The sequence below is a fragment of the Anolis carolinensis genome, chromosome 1 (assembly GCF_035594765.1).
Source record: "Anolis carolinensis isolate JA03-04 chromosome 1, rAnoCar3.1.pri, whole genome shotgun sequence".
Lineage (NCBI taxonomy): Eukaryota > Metazoa > Chordata > Lepidosauria > Squamata > Dactyloidae > Anolis > Anolis carolinensis.
The window spans coordinates 270,087,154-270,102,265 of record NC_085841.1 but is presented as its reverse complement, the minus strand read 5'-3'; the positions used below and the strand labels follow the sequence as shown (position 1 = coordinate 270,102,265).

Sequence of the window (15,112 nt, the reverse complement as noted above, 5' to 3'; positions counted from 1 at the left end):
TCATGGCTGGGATCACAGGGTTGTATGGCCATGTTCCAGAAGTATTCTCTCCTGATGTTTCACCCACGTCTATGGCAGGCATCCTCAGAAGTTGTGAGGCATGGAGAAATTAGGCAAGGAAGGTTAATATATATCTGTGGAAAGTCCAGAGTGTGAGAAGAGTTCTTTGTCAGTTGGAAGCCAGCGTGAATGGACAGCTAATGACTCTGAACAAAGGATGCCCCCCAGGCAAGAGACGAACCTTTCTAATGTTAATTAAGGTGATTAACTGCAACATTCATGCTGGCTTCCACAGATATATATTAACCTTCCTTGCCTAGTTTCTCCATGTCTCACAACCTCTGAGGATGCCTGCCATAGATGTGAGCGAAACGTCAGGAGAGAATACTTCTGGAACATGGTCATACAGCCTGGAATACATACAACAACCCAGCATAGTAAAAGTTCTATTTTAACCCTGAACAATCTCCTTTCTGAAATGACATTGGTTAGCATCTTACCTTCTGAATGGTAGTTTCACCATACGTAGTACAAATAGTTTGTCCAGTTATAGAACACTCAGAAAGATAAAAATTGAACAATTTATACATTTCTTTTTTATCAGCATGTGGAATTTGCTCTGATCAACTTCCAGTGTGTCAAGAAGGAGAAGTACTTATTGTGGATGGCAATACAACAGACAGATGTTGTCCTGCTTACCAGTGTAGTAAGTTTACAATTTTTCTAAAGGTTCTGTTTATTATTCTAGAGATTTTGTTTATTATTCTATTCTACAATTTCCCAAGTTTTAAATAATCACATACCTGTTATATTCAATGAAAAATTTAGTAGTAAACTGTATGGGTATGATTCTTTCCCACTCATCAGAGGGAGAAATTCTATATCTTAGCATAGAATTTACTATATGAGTTCTATAACTGCTAAGAATGCACATTTATTGTTAATTTGTTAAACATGAGATTTTTTAGGCTTTGGTCATAAATTTACAGTTCATTTCCTTCTTGCATTTTAATTTGCAGTTTGTGAAACCTATCGTTGTCCTGAATTTAAGTGTGTCTTAGGAATGTCCTTGGTAGAAGTGTGGGGCCCAGAAAAGTGCTGTCCATATCATACATGCGGTAATTGCCTTTCTTTCATTGCCATTTAATCAGGTTAGGTCAGGGTATCTGATAATGCAAACAGCAATGCTAGATTATAAAACATTGAAAAATAATACAGTTTCTAGTAAAATGCAGTCATCAGTAAGGTAGCTATATTGTAAAGAACAGAATAGAGATAATACTGAATAGTTTTGAAGTGTTCTCTCAGCTAGTGCTTTCATCTTGATCCATTTTGATCATTTATTTTTTGTTCATAATTTAAAAATTAATAAAAATGTAATCAATTTTTATTTTTGGTAAAGATTTGGTTATCAACAGCTTAAGCTTAGTGTTAACCGTTTCTTTTGCAGAAGTTTTAGGGGATCTGAAAACCTGAGAGGTATTTTCTTGACAAGCGCAAGGGATTGCAGCAGGAAGGGAAAATAAATCTTTATTGATTGACCAGAACCATAATTTCACTTTTACTAGATATATAAAGGAGGGATGGACAGCTATGACCCTCTACATATTGTCAGTGCCATATTCCTACACATTCCCTCACCACTGACTAGGCTTGTTAGGGCTGATGGGAATTGTAGGCCATAAGCATTTCTTATCTGTGTACAGTCTTCAAGTTATGAACAAGATAGGTTAGGTTTGTTCTCAAGCTGAATTTGTATGTAAGTCAGAACAGATACTTTTTAGTGTAATTCCAGCCATATATATCTCTATCTCTCTCTCTGTGTGTATGGCTTTAGATAGCATAGGGAAGAGTTATTATCTATGTGGTGTTTGTTTTGCTGTCTGTACCCCTGTTCAAAAGATTTCACCTCACTTTCTGTCCCTGTGATAACTGGATTTTGCAATATTTGGATGGTTATGAAAACAAGAATTGATGAAAAAGCTTCAGTGGAGATAACGTTTTCCCATGATAACTCTTTCAGGAGTGGATTTCCCATCTGAAGGGTAGATTTATCTCACTACCTGTGATCTCATCTCTGTTCTTAGGAGCCCCCAGTGGCGCAATGGGTTAAACCCTTGTGCCGGCAGGACTGCTGACCAAAAGGTTGGTGGTTCAAATCTGGGGAGCAGGGTGAACTCCCGTCTGTCAGGTCTAGCTCCCCATGTGGGGTCATGAGAGAAGCCTCTCACAGGATGGTAAAACCATCCGGGCATCCCCTGGACAACGTCCTTGCAGACGTACAATTCTCTCACACCAGAAGCGACTTAAGTCATTTGTAAGTCAGATGTTTGTAACTCGGGAACTGTCTGTATAGGAAACAAGTAATTTAATGTGGCCAAAATATAAGGAAAAAATTAATTCAAAAGAAATTAGCTATCAGATGCCAGGCAAAATCCTGTTGGGTTTAGCATCAATGTGTTCGATCAGCCTTTTATATGCCTGGGCAGGAAGATGGTAGCTTCCCCTCAAAAGAGTGCTAAACTAGTAGAGACTGTCCGTGCTTCTTTGGACCTTTTACCACTCTGTTCCGAGAAGGGGATGGTTTCTTTTTTTGATAATAGTTAATTCTGTATTATACTTTTATTTTAAAAAGGAATCATGTCCTTCTCTGGGTGGTATAGAGCAATAAAGCCTTTTTTGAGTGCCTAGGTGGGAAATTGGTGGAAGCAACGACAGCCAAATGTGACTGGCTTACTGAAGCAGTCTGCACAGAATGATGCTATTTATCTATAGATCACAATTTTCCGTCCTCACAGAATGATGCTATTTATCTATAGATCATATAAAATCCATATATCATTTAAGGGAATAAATTTGCCTGGTATTTCATTGCATTCATTATACTGATAATTTTTGAACACTGATCATCTTCATTTTTATATTATTATTTTAGAGTGTGCTTGTGACTCTATTCCTAAGCCTCAGTGTAAACTGGTAAGGAATATCTCTTACTAAATATGTCCTACATGTAATTCTAATATAATGAAATATCTGTAAGCTGTTTTTTCCCCTTTTCTTCATAGATTTATGGCACATTTGACATATATTGATATTTCTTGTCTTTGCAATAAAGGATTCATCCACAGACTGAAATACCATGTTGAAATAATTGTTAATATATTATACTAAATTAATTAAAGTATTAATTACATTATCCCTATGTATTCATTTCTGAAATCCAAAGATATCTAAGTGACCAGAAGGTTATCATAATCTTAGGAACAAAAATTGATTTTACCATTATGTTTTCATTCACAGGAAACAAATGAGGCAGATATACCTTAGCTGCCATAGAAATAGGATACGTGCTTACCTGCTGCTTATTATGATCTTAAGCTTTATTTGTACCCTATCTTCCTCCCAGACTGAGAAAAAGGAATGTATTTGTCATTGTCACTTAAAGGAAGGAAAGCAAAAAGATCTGGCAGAATGTAACCAGGGCCAGCCCTAAGTAATTTTCAAGTGTAAGCAAACAGTATAAGCTTCCAAAATAAGATGGGAGTTGGTACTTTTAGGGTATTTAGGTCCTAAGATGTATATATCAACCTTTCATTTACCAAGAGTAAAATAAATACAAATTAAAACTTTGGAAAACAAGACACAATTCAAAGAAACACTAATGGGGGGACAATTAACATTGTAAGAAAGTAGTGTGTTCTTTGGATTGCTGTAGGTTTTTCAGGCTGTAAGTTCTTCTCCAGTCTCCAACAGACCTCAACCTCTGAGGATGTCTGCCATAGATGTGGGCAAAACGTTAGGAGATGATGCCTCTGGAACATGGCCTTACTTCCTGAAAAACCTACAGCAATCCAGTGACTCTGGCCATGAAAGCCTTCGACAACACAGTGTATTTTTTTCCAGATGATCAAATAATAATAATAATAATAATAATAATAATAATAATAATAATAATAATAATGCCACTGACTGTCCATCATTCAGGCAGCTCTGCCCTCTTCCCTTCCCGGCCGAGCGCTCTGAGCCAGGCCTTGGTGCTGAACTGGGATGGCTGTCCCTGCCTGGGCCAGCTGCGCATCCCCCCCCCCCGCATCCCGTTGCCACTTGGTTCAGAGCGCTAAGCTGGGAAAGGAAGGGGGTGGAGCCACCTGAATGATGGACAGCCAGGGGCTGCCCGTCATTCAGGCAGTTCCTCCCCCTTACCCTCCTAGCTGAGGCTGAGCACTTTGAGCCGAGCATCGAGGATCAGGCCTCAGTGCTGAACCAGGATGCGGGGAGGCACCCTCACAACCCTCCCTGGGCACTCCAGGCCCTGGCTCTTCAACGGCTCCCCTAGAGGATTTTGCGCCACCCGCAGTTGCTTACCCGGCTTATAGCTTCAGCCACCCCTGAATGTAACAGGGCCTCTATCTAATGGTTATGAATTGTTATATCTTTGCATATGAGTGGGAAAATATTTTTCTGACGTTCTCCATGATCACCATAATTTTTCAATACACACTATTCAACTGCCTTCTGATGGAAGGCTGTAACTCCTGGATACATTCTTCATTTAATATCTCTATGTAAGTTTGATACACATTCTGGTCCAGAGTCCATTCCATTTGATCTGATGAAATTTAAGCCAGATTGGTGGGCAACTTTCCTTTCACCTCTCTTTTATTAAAAACGATTGATTGATTGATAAGTATTTTTGGAATAAAGTAATTATAATGCTTGCTTTCAAGAAAAGTGATAGGACCAAGCTAGCTAATTGACCCGATCTGTTCTTGGAATCTATGCAGAGTCTGCACTGGTTAGTACTTGGATGGGAGATCATAAATAAATACCAAGTATTGTAGGCTATGTTTCAAAGCCACCTCTGGGTATTATTTGTTTAAGAAAACCCTATGAAATTCATGGGGTCATCATAAGCCAACAGGCAATGTCAAGCCACATACATATTTATTTATTATTTATTTATTTCCAACATTTATATCCCGCCCTTCTCACCCGAAGGGACTCAGGGCGGCGTACAAAATTGGCAACAATTCGATGCCTATACATAATTAAAACAGCTATAAAAATCCAATAAAACAATTAAAACAATATAAAAAATATAAAAACATATGATTAAAATCCATTCCTCTAAAATCCTCGTGCTGTAGCCGTAAATCAGTCCGGGTTGTCATTATCGTTTAATCTTCAAAAGCCTGGGCACATAGCCATGTTTTCAGGGCTTTTCTAAAACTCAAAAGGGTTGGGGCTTGCCGTATTTCTCTGGGGAGGGTGTTCCACAGCCAGGGAGCCACCACCGAGAAGGCCCTGTCCCTTGTCCCCACCAGCCGTGCCTGTGAGGCAGGCGGGACCGAGAGCAGGGCCTCTCCAGATGACCTTAGGGATCTTCCTGGCTCATAGGAGGAGATACGTTCGGACAAGTAGATTGGGCCAGAACCGTTTAGGGCTTTATAGGTCAAAACCAGCACTTTGAATTGGGCTCGGTAGCATATCGGCAGCCAGTGGAGCTGGCTAAGTAGGGAGGTGGTACGCTCCCTATAAGCCGCCCCAGTTATTAATCTGGCTGCCGCCCGTTGTACTAATTGGAGTTTCCGGGCCGTTTTCAAAGGCAACCCCACGTAGAGAGCGTTGCAGTAGTCCAAACGGGATGTAACCAGAGCGTGGACCACCGTGGCCAAGTCAGACCTCCCAAGGAACGGGCGCAGCTGGCGCACAAGTCTTAGTTGTGCAAAGGCTCCCCTGGCCACCGCCGAGACCTGGGGCTCCAGGCTCAGCGATGAGTCCAGGAGAACCCCCAGACTGCGAACCTGTGTCTTCAGGGGGAGTGCGACCCCGTCCTACACAGGCTGTAATCCTATTCCCTGTTCAGCCTTGCGACTGACCAGGAGGACCTCTGTCTTGTCTGGATTCAGTTTCAATTTGTTCGCCCTCATCCAGTCCGACACAGAGGCCAGACACCGGTTCAGGACCTGAACAGCCTCCTTAGTGACAGGTGGGAAGGAGTGACAGAGCTGGACATCATCTGCGTACAGATGACACCGAACCCCGAAACTCCTGATGATCTCTCCCAGCGGCTTCATGTATATGTTGAACAACATGGGGGACAGTACTGAACCCTGCGGGACCCCACAAGTCAATGGTTGTGGGGCCGAGCAGGTGTCCCCCAATGACACCATCTGGGAACGCCCCTCCAGGAAGGACCGGAGCCACTGCAAAACAGTACCTCCGAGACCCATCCCGGCAAGGCGCCCCAGAAGGATACCGTGATCGACGGTATCGAAGGCCGCTGAGAGGTCCAGCAGAACCAGCAGGGACACACTCCCCCTGTCCAGTTCCCGGCGTAGATCATCGACTAAGGCGACCAAGGCTGTCTCGGTACCATGCCCCGGCCTGAAACCAGACTGCGCCGGATCTAGAAAATCAGTGTCAACCAAGAATGCCTGGAGTTGTGCGGCCACCACACGTTCCGCGACCTTGCCCAAAAAGGGGAGATTGGAAATAGGCCGATAGCTATCCAATTGAGTGGGGTCCAGTGATGGCTTCTTCAACAGCGGTTTGATCACAGCCAATTTAAGGCTCGCTGGAAATATGCCTTCCCGAAGGGAGGCATTCACCACCACCTTCACCCACTCGGCCAATCCCCCTCTGGCTTCTCTCACTAGCCAGGATGGGCAGGGGTCTAGGATGCATGTGGTAGCCCTCACCTCTCCAAGCACCTTGTCCACGTCCTCAGGCTGAACCAATTGAAACGAATCCATCAAAATAGGACAAGCAGGTGCTCTTGCTACATCCTCGGAGACTGCCGTTAATATGGTGTCAAAGCCAGAACGGATCAAAGCGACTTTGTCTGCAAAGAACCGAGCAAATGCTTCACAGCGGGCTGCCGAGTTGTCAGGGATCCCGTCTTGAGGGACGGGATATAACAAACCTCTGACAACTCGGGACAGCTCCGCCGGACGGTTCTTTGCAGACGCAATATTAGCTGCAAAGAAAATGTATATGCATAGCCTTCTCTCAGGCACATGTACATTGACCACTTAGTGTGGAAAGGCCCTGGAACAGATCCACGGTGACCATACATCACACAGAACTGTTCTGGGGTAATATGGGGCAAGGCCACCTTAATGACATCTTGACCCATATTAACCAAAGTAATGGGATACCTTGCAATTTTGAGCCGATGTAAACAGTTGGATGGTTCTGAGATGGAACTAGCCGGAACTGTTTACACTGCCATTCCATGTCTCCTGGGCTCGGGTGGTGGGGACATGAGATGGCACTTACCATCTTCTCCCGTTCTCTGTTTCATGGCAGTTTCTGAGTTTTCTTTTTTCAGTCAGCTGTTGCCTGCAGTGATGTTGGCCAGGGTGACAGGGTTATAGAGGAATGGAGGGGGGATTGGGGGGGTGATTCATCCTCTTCGTTCTCTCCCCCCTCCATCATCACCCCAGCCAGTCTCACCAGGAGGACCCATGTATTGGTTGGAGAACAGCATGATATGGAGAATGGGAGGGGAATGGTAAAAGTGGCTGTCCTGTAATGCCAAACTGGGTTCAGTAATGCTGGGCTGCCAGGAGTCCCTCCTACCTGCACAGTGGCCAGGAGTTGAGTGCCTGTGTATGCCATGCCAAATTGGCCCTGGGGTAGTGGGCTAGTGTAGATCCAGCCTCAGTTACCACAAAAGCTTATGTATGCTACCTAAAATGTAAGCTTTCTCTTGGATAGAACATACAGAAATATCGGTGAGGAAAATAATGGTTTTAAAATGTTAAAGTTGGCATTGGGGAAAATAATTAACCAACTCAGAGTTTTAGCATTTTTGATATCTTTTTCTGCACAAATAGGTTTTGCGTAAACACGATGTTTACTTGTCAGAAGTTTTTTTTTTTACTTTGCACGAATGAATATTTCACAAACACAACCCAAAATATTATAATTTATTAAACATACACAAAAACTCTTGTAATTTCAACCAGCAGTGAGAAAACTTTTCAGATTATTAAATAATATGTATAAGAACAAAACAATCAAAACTTAACATATCCTAAATAACATACTGTATTTTTCGTTTTATAAGACGCACTCCCCCCCCCCAAAAAATAGAGGGAAAAAGTCAGTGCGTCTTATAAACGCAATATGACCTCTCCAGGAGGGGAGAATGTGTGTGTGTGTGAGGGGAGCTAGAGCTAGCTAGGAAGCGCGTGCGTCGGGAGGAGGAGGAAAGAGCGGGGAGGCTGCAGGCGAGGGAGGGAGGCAGGCAGGCAGCTTAGTCGAGTTACTTCTTTCCTAGCTTTGTGCCCAGGAGAAGGCAAAGGAGGCTGCCTTCCTTCCTTCCTGCCTTCCTTGGTTGGGGGAGAAAGGCAGCGGCGCCGGTTTGGCCACTTTGGGGAAGAGTCCCCCAAGCCCTCTGTCCGGACGCAAATGCCACTCGGCCCCCAGTGCCCGAAAATCCCCCTTTTTGTTTCCCCGAACAGGACTCTCAAAAATGTATGTTCGGGCAGACTGACAGGCGAGGTCAAGAAACAGCTGTTGGAGTTAATGTTTCTTCCTCCCACTTTCGTCTCATGGCTGCGCCCGGCCAAGAGAAAGTGAGGAGAGGGAGGGAGGGAGAAAGGAAAGAAAGGAAGAAAACACGCGCCTTGCCTCCTCGGAGCAGCCAAACGGGGGTCTCTCTCTCTCTCTCTCTCTCGCACCACAGAGACCCCACCGACATACACAGCAGGAGAGGGCCCTGCCTTTCAGGAGGCGAGGGCAGCAGCGCTTTGGGTGGGACCCGCCTTTGGAGCCCAAGGGGATGCCATTGCCTGCCCACAGGAAACGCGCCTCAAACTTTGCGCTCTTCCTCTTCAACTCAAGGGAAGGAGCGCTGCGCATCTCCAGGGACTTCAAGACCCCGCTTTTCTGTGGCTCCTCTATTTGGAAAAGGCTCAGGCAGGGAAAGACGCCTGGTGTGGCTGCTTTGCCCCGAGTTCCCCAAAAGTCTGAGGCAACAAGAGGGGGATCTGGAACTCGTTTGCGAGGCGTCGAGTCTCTTCTTGGACTGCGCCCCCGACCCAACGTGCTTTTGCGCGCAGATCCCTGGCGCTGCCCCCTGTAGGTCTGCCAAAGTGCTTCCTTCCTGCCTTTATTTCTCACAGAAAGGTATTTCAAGGTGTGTGTTTTAAGTGTAGGTGATCGTCGTGAATTTTAAAACAAGCAAACAGTGCCAAAGTGGTAGCAGAGGGATCCATCTTTTAAAAACCAACCAAGTAATATCCAAACAACGACCACAAGCTCTAATCTGACTACATCTTCCCCAAGCTTTTTTTGATCAGGGACCACTCTCCAGCATTACTACCAAAAGGGTTACAACTCAGTTTTTTGTCAACTTTAGATTTGGTTTGGTTATTTGGGGTGCTGATTCAGAGAATTGCATTGGCTAGATGACATCAGCTCTCGTTTCTGATACAGAACATATGCCATCCAATAGTTCTCGTCTGCTCACCCACCATATTTGTATTAAACCATATTCAATAATCTAGAGCTGATGTGGTCTATCCAATGCCATTTTCTGAATCAGCACCTCAAATAACCCAAGGAACAAATCCAAAAAACGAAGACACCAAGGGGCCCCTGCTTCTAGGCACCACATGGTACGGAGGAAGAGAAGCAGCAGTCAGAAGACTTGTTGGGCCTTTCATGGGTAGTCAGCCTCCCTCCTATGTAAGGGTGTAGTAACAGTGAGGCCATGGACCACAAGTTGGGAACCACTGGACTAGATGTACAAAATATGAAGGGGGTGGGAGATGGAAGGATATTGATAGCACTCCTAAGTCTGCAGTTTTGGGAAAGTTTTTTAAAAGGTTGAAGTTAATGCAGAGTTGGACTAGTTTGTGCATGCAGATCTCCACTTAAACATTAGGAAGAACTTCCTGCCAGTAAGAGCTGTTCAGAATCTCTTTTGGAGGTTTTTAATCAGGCTGGATGGCTCTTTGTCAGAGGTCCTTTGATCATGTATTTCTGCATAGCAGAATGGGGTTGTCCTGGATGGCTCTTGGAGTCTCTTCCAATGCTGTGGTTCTATAAACACATCAAAAATTACAGGGATAGAAGAGGAGGATTCCTCCCCTTTTGTAAGTATTAAAACAAACTTGCTAACAGCTTCTCAGTTTTGCCCTCAGACCTCTTACAAGAGAAGCTCTGCTGAATCAGACCAAAGGCCTCTCGAATGCAGCATTCTGTTCCTACAGCAGTCAACCGGATGTCTCTGTGGAGCTCACAATCAGGGTGCAGGAGCACCATCTTGGGCACCATCTACACTGCCATATAAAATCCAGATTACCTGCTTTGATTTGGATTATATAGCAGTGTAGGGTCCAACTGGATTATCTGAGTCCAAATTGCTATATAATTCAGTTCAATTTTATATAGTTGTGAGAAAGGGACCATAAACTCAGATAATCCAGTTCAAAGCGTCCGCATTATTTTTCCCCATTTTCCTCCTCTGAAAACTAGGTGCGTCTTATCATCAGGTGCGTCTTATAAAGCGAAAAATACGGTAAATCTCTGCCTTCCATTCCATATTTCTAGATGTCAAAATTTATTACTGAATTGAACTATTACATGTTTTTTAATGTATATCTTTGAGGACGACAACCTTACTCGGGTTTACTAAGAAGGAAATTCTTCCATGTACCACAAGTCTGCACCCACTTGTTTGGGAAACCTCACTAGGGTTTACATTTTACTAGACATAAAGAATTGCACTGTGTCTCCCATCTTCTTTTTTCCCCACTTTCCTTTATGTAATAAAATAGTGAAAATAAAACAAAAAGCTTAAACAGAAAGGATTGCACTGTGAATTACCTTTTCTCTAAACATTAAAAAAAAAATGTTAATAGAACAGATTTTTAAAATGTGTTCCTTACTACTGATTAGCAAATGTAGTGGGAAAAATTAAAATTGACATTGAAGTACAATATTTATGACATAGTGGTGGAACCTTTTATCTTTTCACAGGGAGAGAAAATTATTCTCGATGAACAATTCCAGAACAGCACAGAAAATGTTTGTCACTGCGCTAAATACAAGTGTTGTAAGTATAAGGTGCTCTAACTGGGGGGAAATAATGTTATTCTATTTTGAGTGATTTCTCTCACTCTCACTAAAAAAATGGCAATGTAAACTTTCAAAGATAAACTACTCAAATTAAACCATAAACAGTTTGTATACTATGCTAATGTTCTGAAGCATTTTATGAAAGCAGATATGTTTTTTTCTTAAAACAACCAGTGCCAATATAATAGCTATGCTAACTGCAGTTATGTGAAACAGTAGATACAACCAAATCCCATTAAATTATCTGATTTACAATAATGTTATGGTACCTCACTTATGGTCCCAGCATACCATAAAGTTGCATTGGTGGGCTTAAAGAGCCCTAGAGAGGATACCTCCAATACAACTCTGTAATAACTTCCATGAGAAATATACCATAGAATTGTCTGGAGAGCTCAGCAAGTTCCTAGAGAAACAATTCCTAGGGAAACAGGTAAATAGAACCACAGATATGAATTCCATACTTATTGGAGTTTTACTGAATACTATTTGACTATCTTTTCTAAATTCTAAGTAAATCAGCAATAAGAAAATACTTCATGGTCTGAGCAGTTCAAGCTTTCAAGAAAAATTGAACACATATATTAAATGAATGGGTGTGTCAGGTTAATACTGTTGTAAGCAGCAGTTATTTGAATCTGTATAAAGCCATTGATAAGCAGTACATTTTTCATGCATTAACTGTCCCATCATACTTTTGAAGGTGTTGAAATTTTGTAGCTTCTCATTTTCTTTACTTGATACAGCAATTGCTATAAATTATCTGAAGTAAACTTAGTGCAATTTGTGTTTTTGGAAATTTGTTTCAGCAAGAGATAAAGTATGCCTGAGCAATGAAAGAGGTGTTCTGCTCCCTGGACAGGCCATTGTTGAACACTCACCTGATGGCATTTGCTACACTTCCTACTGCACAAGTATAATGGATCCTGTGACCAAGTACTATCGGATAAATATCTCCACAGTCAATTGTGCGGCGAGGTGCAAATCTGTAAGAATTTCAGCATTAAACTATGCATTTTCATTGGCAAATTAGCACAGATAGAAATAACAAAGTAGATATTTTTTTCATAATACAGAAACTATATATTTATACTATTTTCACCACTTAAATCCCAATAATAAGTAGGACGGGGTTTGAAAACTTGGCTTATACAGGTGAGGCTTATAGTGTCTTCTTATGAGGAGAAAGGTTATACCGTAATGCTATTTACAAAAGTTAGAGATTAACCATCCTCTATATGTAATAGTTTCAAGATTCATCAGAAGCAGAAGAAATATACAGTTTCTTAAATAAATCTTTAGGTTGTTAATTATAAAATAGATTTTCAGAGGATAACTTGGTTAAATTTAAATAATATTTGAGACAACAACTTCTCGATATCACTGAAGAAATGACTGATATTCTGTTCAGTTATTTAAAATGTCATAAATCAGATTTAGCAACATTGTAAATATTGTAGTTCATGTTTTTGGTTGTGGCACCTTTGCATCACCAGAGATGGGGCATTCTGAGGTACTGGAGAGAAGGTGATGCATCCAGCTCCCTTCTTCCAGTGAGGCATAGTTCCCTGTTACTGCTTTTTGCACTACAGAGGTATTGATGATCATGTGCAGCAGTTTGAGACCAATCATCTTAAATCCAGGTCAAATATTCTCTGAAATACATATCACTTCTAGTAATTCAGCACCATATTTCAGAAAATATTACTACATACCACTGTTGTATGTAGTCATATCACTGCACAAGACATTTTTAAAATGTGTTGATAGTTTCTTTTCATTAGATGTTGGCTGGACAGCTGGATATAAACTCTAAAAATCTCCATTTTGTAGGCCAGGTTTAATGGTTGTTGCAGTCCAGAAGTATTTGTACAGCCATAAGTTGCGTACTGCTGTGCTAGCAGAATACTCTCATACTTTTCTCATTAGTTTTATGCTGGGTGCAATTCAGAGTTATGAAGATTTTCTAACCCCACATAGTTTCATGATATAAAAGCACACTGTTGTGATGTTGATTCCTTGTCCAATATTAATTGAAATGCTTTACTTTGACTTTTACAGCACCAAGTTTATGAACATCCAAAGGATTTAACAACATGTTGTGGAACATGTAAGAATATATCTTGCATCCACACTTTTAGCAATGGAACACTTTCACATTTTAAGGTAAACCTATGCCTTCATTTTTTTTTGGTAGAGGGACAGGGGGTGTAATTGTTGACTGAATTCAAGTGCTGAGTTTAGTTTGTACTTACAAATAAACTCATATTGGAAGTCTGTAATCTAGGAGTGGCAATGAATTTCTGTTCAAATAGCAATAACAGTATGAGTTAATATGGAAATCGGGCAATAATAATTTGCATATTTATTTCTCAGTGATAGCACTAGTAGATAGGCAGCGACATAACTTGGAACCTACTGTAACTGGTGTAAAACCCATTGCAAGGGCACTCCTTGAATAAATTTGCTACATAGAAGACAACCAATAGAGAAACAAATTATCAAATGGTAGTTTATAGGTTGCAGTGGAGTGTTGGTTTCGGAGGCGTTTACCGACAAGAACACCATTTATATTATAAGTTGAGCTTCCATTATATAGAATCTGAAATAGTCAAAAATCCGAAACTGTTCACATGAGGGACTGAGATAGTGATACCCTTGCTTTCTGATAGTTCTGTATGCACAAACTTTGTTTTATGCCCCAAATTATTTAAAATATGGTGTTTAGATTTAGCCGCCTTGAATCCCCTCCGGGGTAGAGAAAGGCGGGGTATAAATGTTGTAAATAAATAAATAAATAAATCTTCAGGTTACATGTATAATAAAGAGTATATAAAACATAAATCAATTCCATGTTTGGACTTGGGTCCCATCTCCGTATATGCAAGGAGAGGTATCCTGAAACCTGGAAAAAATCTGCAACCCAAAACACTTCTGGTCCTAAGCATTTCAAATAAGGAATACTCAATCTGTTTTATGGGCATAGTGGAGCTGTGATTTAAGTGTGTTTAAAATAATATGCTGAAAATATTTCTTGAGTGGAAAAATGGTGTTGCAATTGAATTCTGAACTAATATTCCATAATAGAAATAATTGTATGGTCATTTAGAGTCCCTCAAGATCATTATGTTTGAGATCTAAAATTACCTGGCTTGCAGCAATGATCAGGTTAAGATTGCATATGAAAGCTTCCTTTCTCCACACAGGCTTTAGGGAAGGTAATAATGGAACAATAACTATAAACAAGTAAGATTATTTTAAGTTTTTCTTACTTCCTGAAAATACTAATGGTATTTTGATATGATTCTATTTCTGATGGTCGTTTTAAATAATGAAATAGTCTGGCAGTGCTTGGATTTCAAACTGTATCAGATATGAGTGCACAAACACACCAGTTGGACCAGTTCTAGTAACTTCAGCCGTCAGCTGCCCACCCTTTAATGAAACAGAGTGTGTGAAGGTCAGTGCTTTGTCCTTTTTTCATTCAAAAATAATGTCTTTTGCTAAATGGTTTATATTTGCTTCTACATTACTCAAAAATATAGGGATGGATAAAATATTTTAAATGAATGAATAAATAATTTTCTACTCCTAATTATAAAAAATTGCCCTCATCAGTAGAGATGGAAAAATATACACTATTGTTTACTGACCAAAAATGAGTTTCCTAAAACTTGGGAAACCCAATTGGGACAAATACCATAATGTAGGTACATTTTCTTCAGTTTTTGCCAAGCATGCATTCATCCCCAAAATATATCAAGAAATTTCTCTGCACAGGAATGTATATGGAACTTTTCATCAAAATTTATGGGGCTTAGGCAAAAAAACAAACAAACCCTGTATAGCACATAAAAAACCTGTTTCAAGAAACATACTTCTTTTTACAAAATTGCACAGACATTATTTTGTTCCAAACCAACATTCATATATATTTCTGTAAACCCAAATGTTCCAGTTCCAGACTTTTGAAATTTTTTGGAAAACCTCTGATCAATTGACATTTTGGGCAGGAAGG

The 15,112-nt window shown here is 41.0% G+C and overlaps 1 protein-coding gene across 1 annotated transcript in view; it reads left to right on the top strand.

The window, feature by feature from the left end:
- otog (otogelin) overlaps nt 1-15,112 on the top strand; it is a gene marked incomplete at its 5' end in the record, with an annotated part of 110,491 nt that overhangs the window by 88,479 nt on the left and 6,900 nt on the right. The window contains 7 exons of the mRNA XM_016993132.2: nt 605-706; nt 1,020-1,118; nt 2,936-2,976; nt 10,996-11,071; nt 11,904-12,082; nt 13,156-13,260; nt 14,435-14,554. Coding sequence (XP_016848621.2) covers nt 605-706; nt 1,020-1,118; nt 2,936-2,976; nt 10,996-11,071; nt 11,904-12,082; nt 13,156-13,260; nt 14,435-14,554 — 722 coding nt within the window. The remainder of the gene's footprint in view (nt 1-604; nt 707-1,019; nt 1,119-2,935; nt 2,977-10,995; nt 11,072-11,903; nt 12,083-13,155; nt 13,261-14,434; nt 14,555-15,112) is intronic.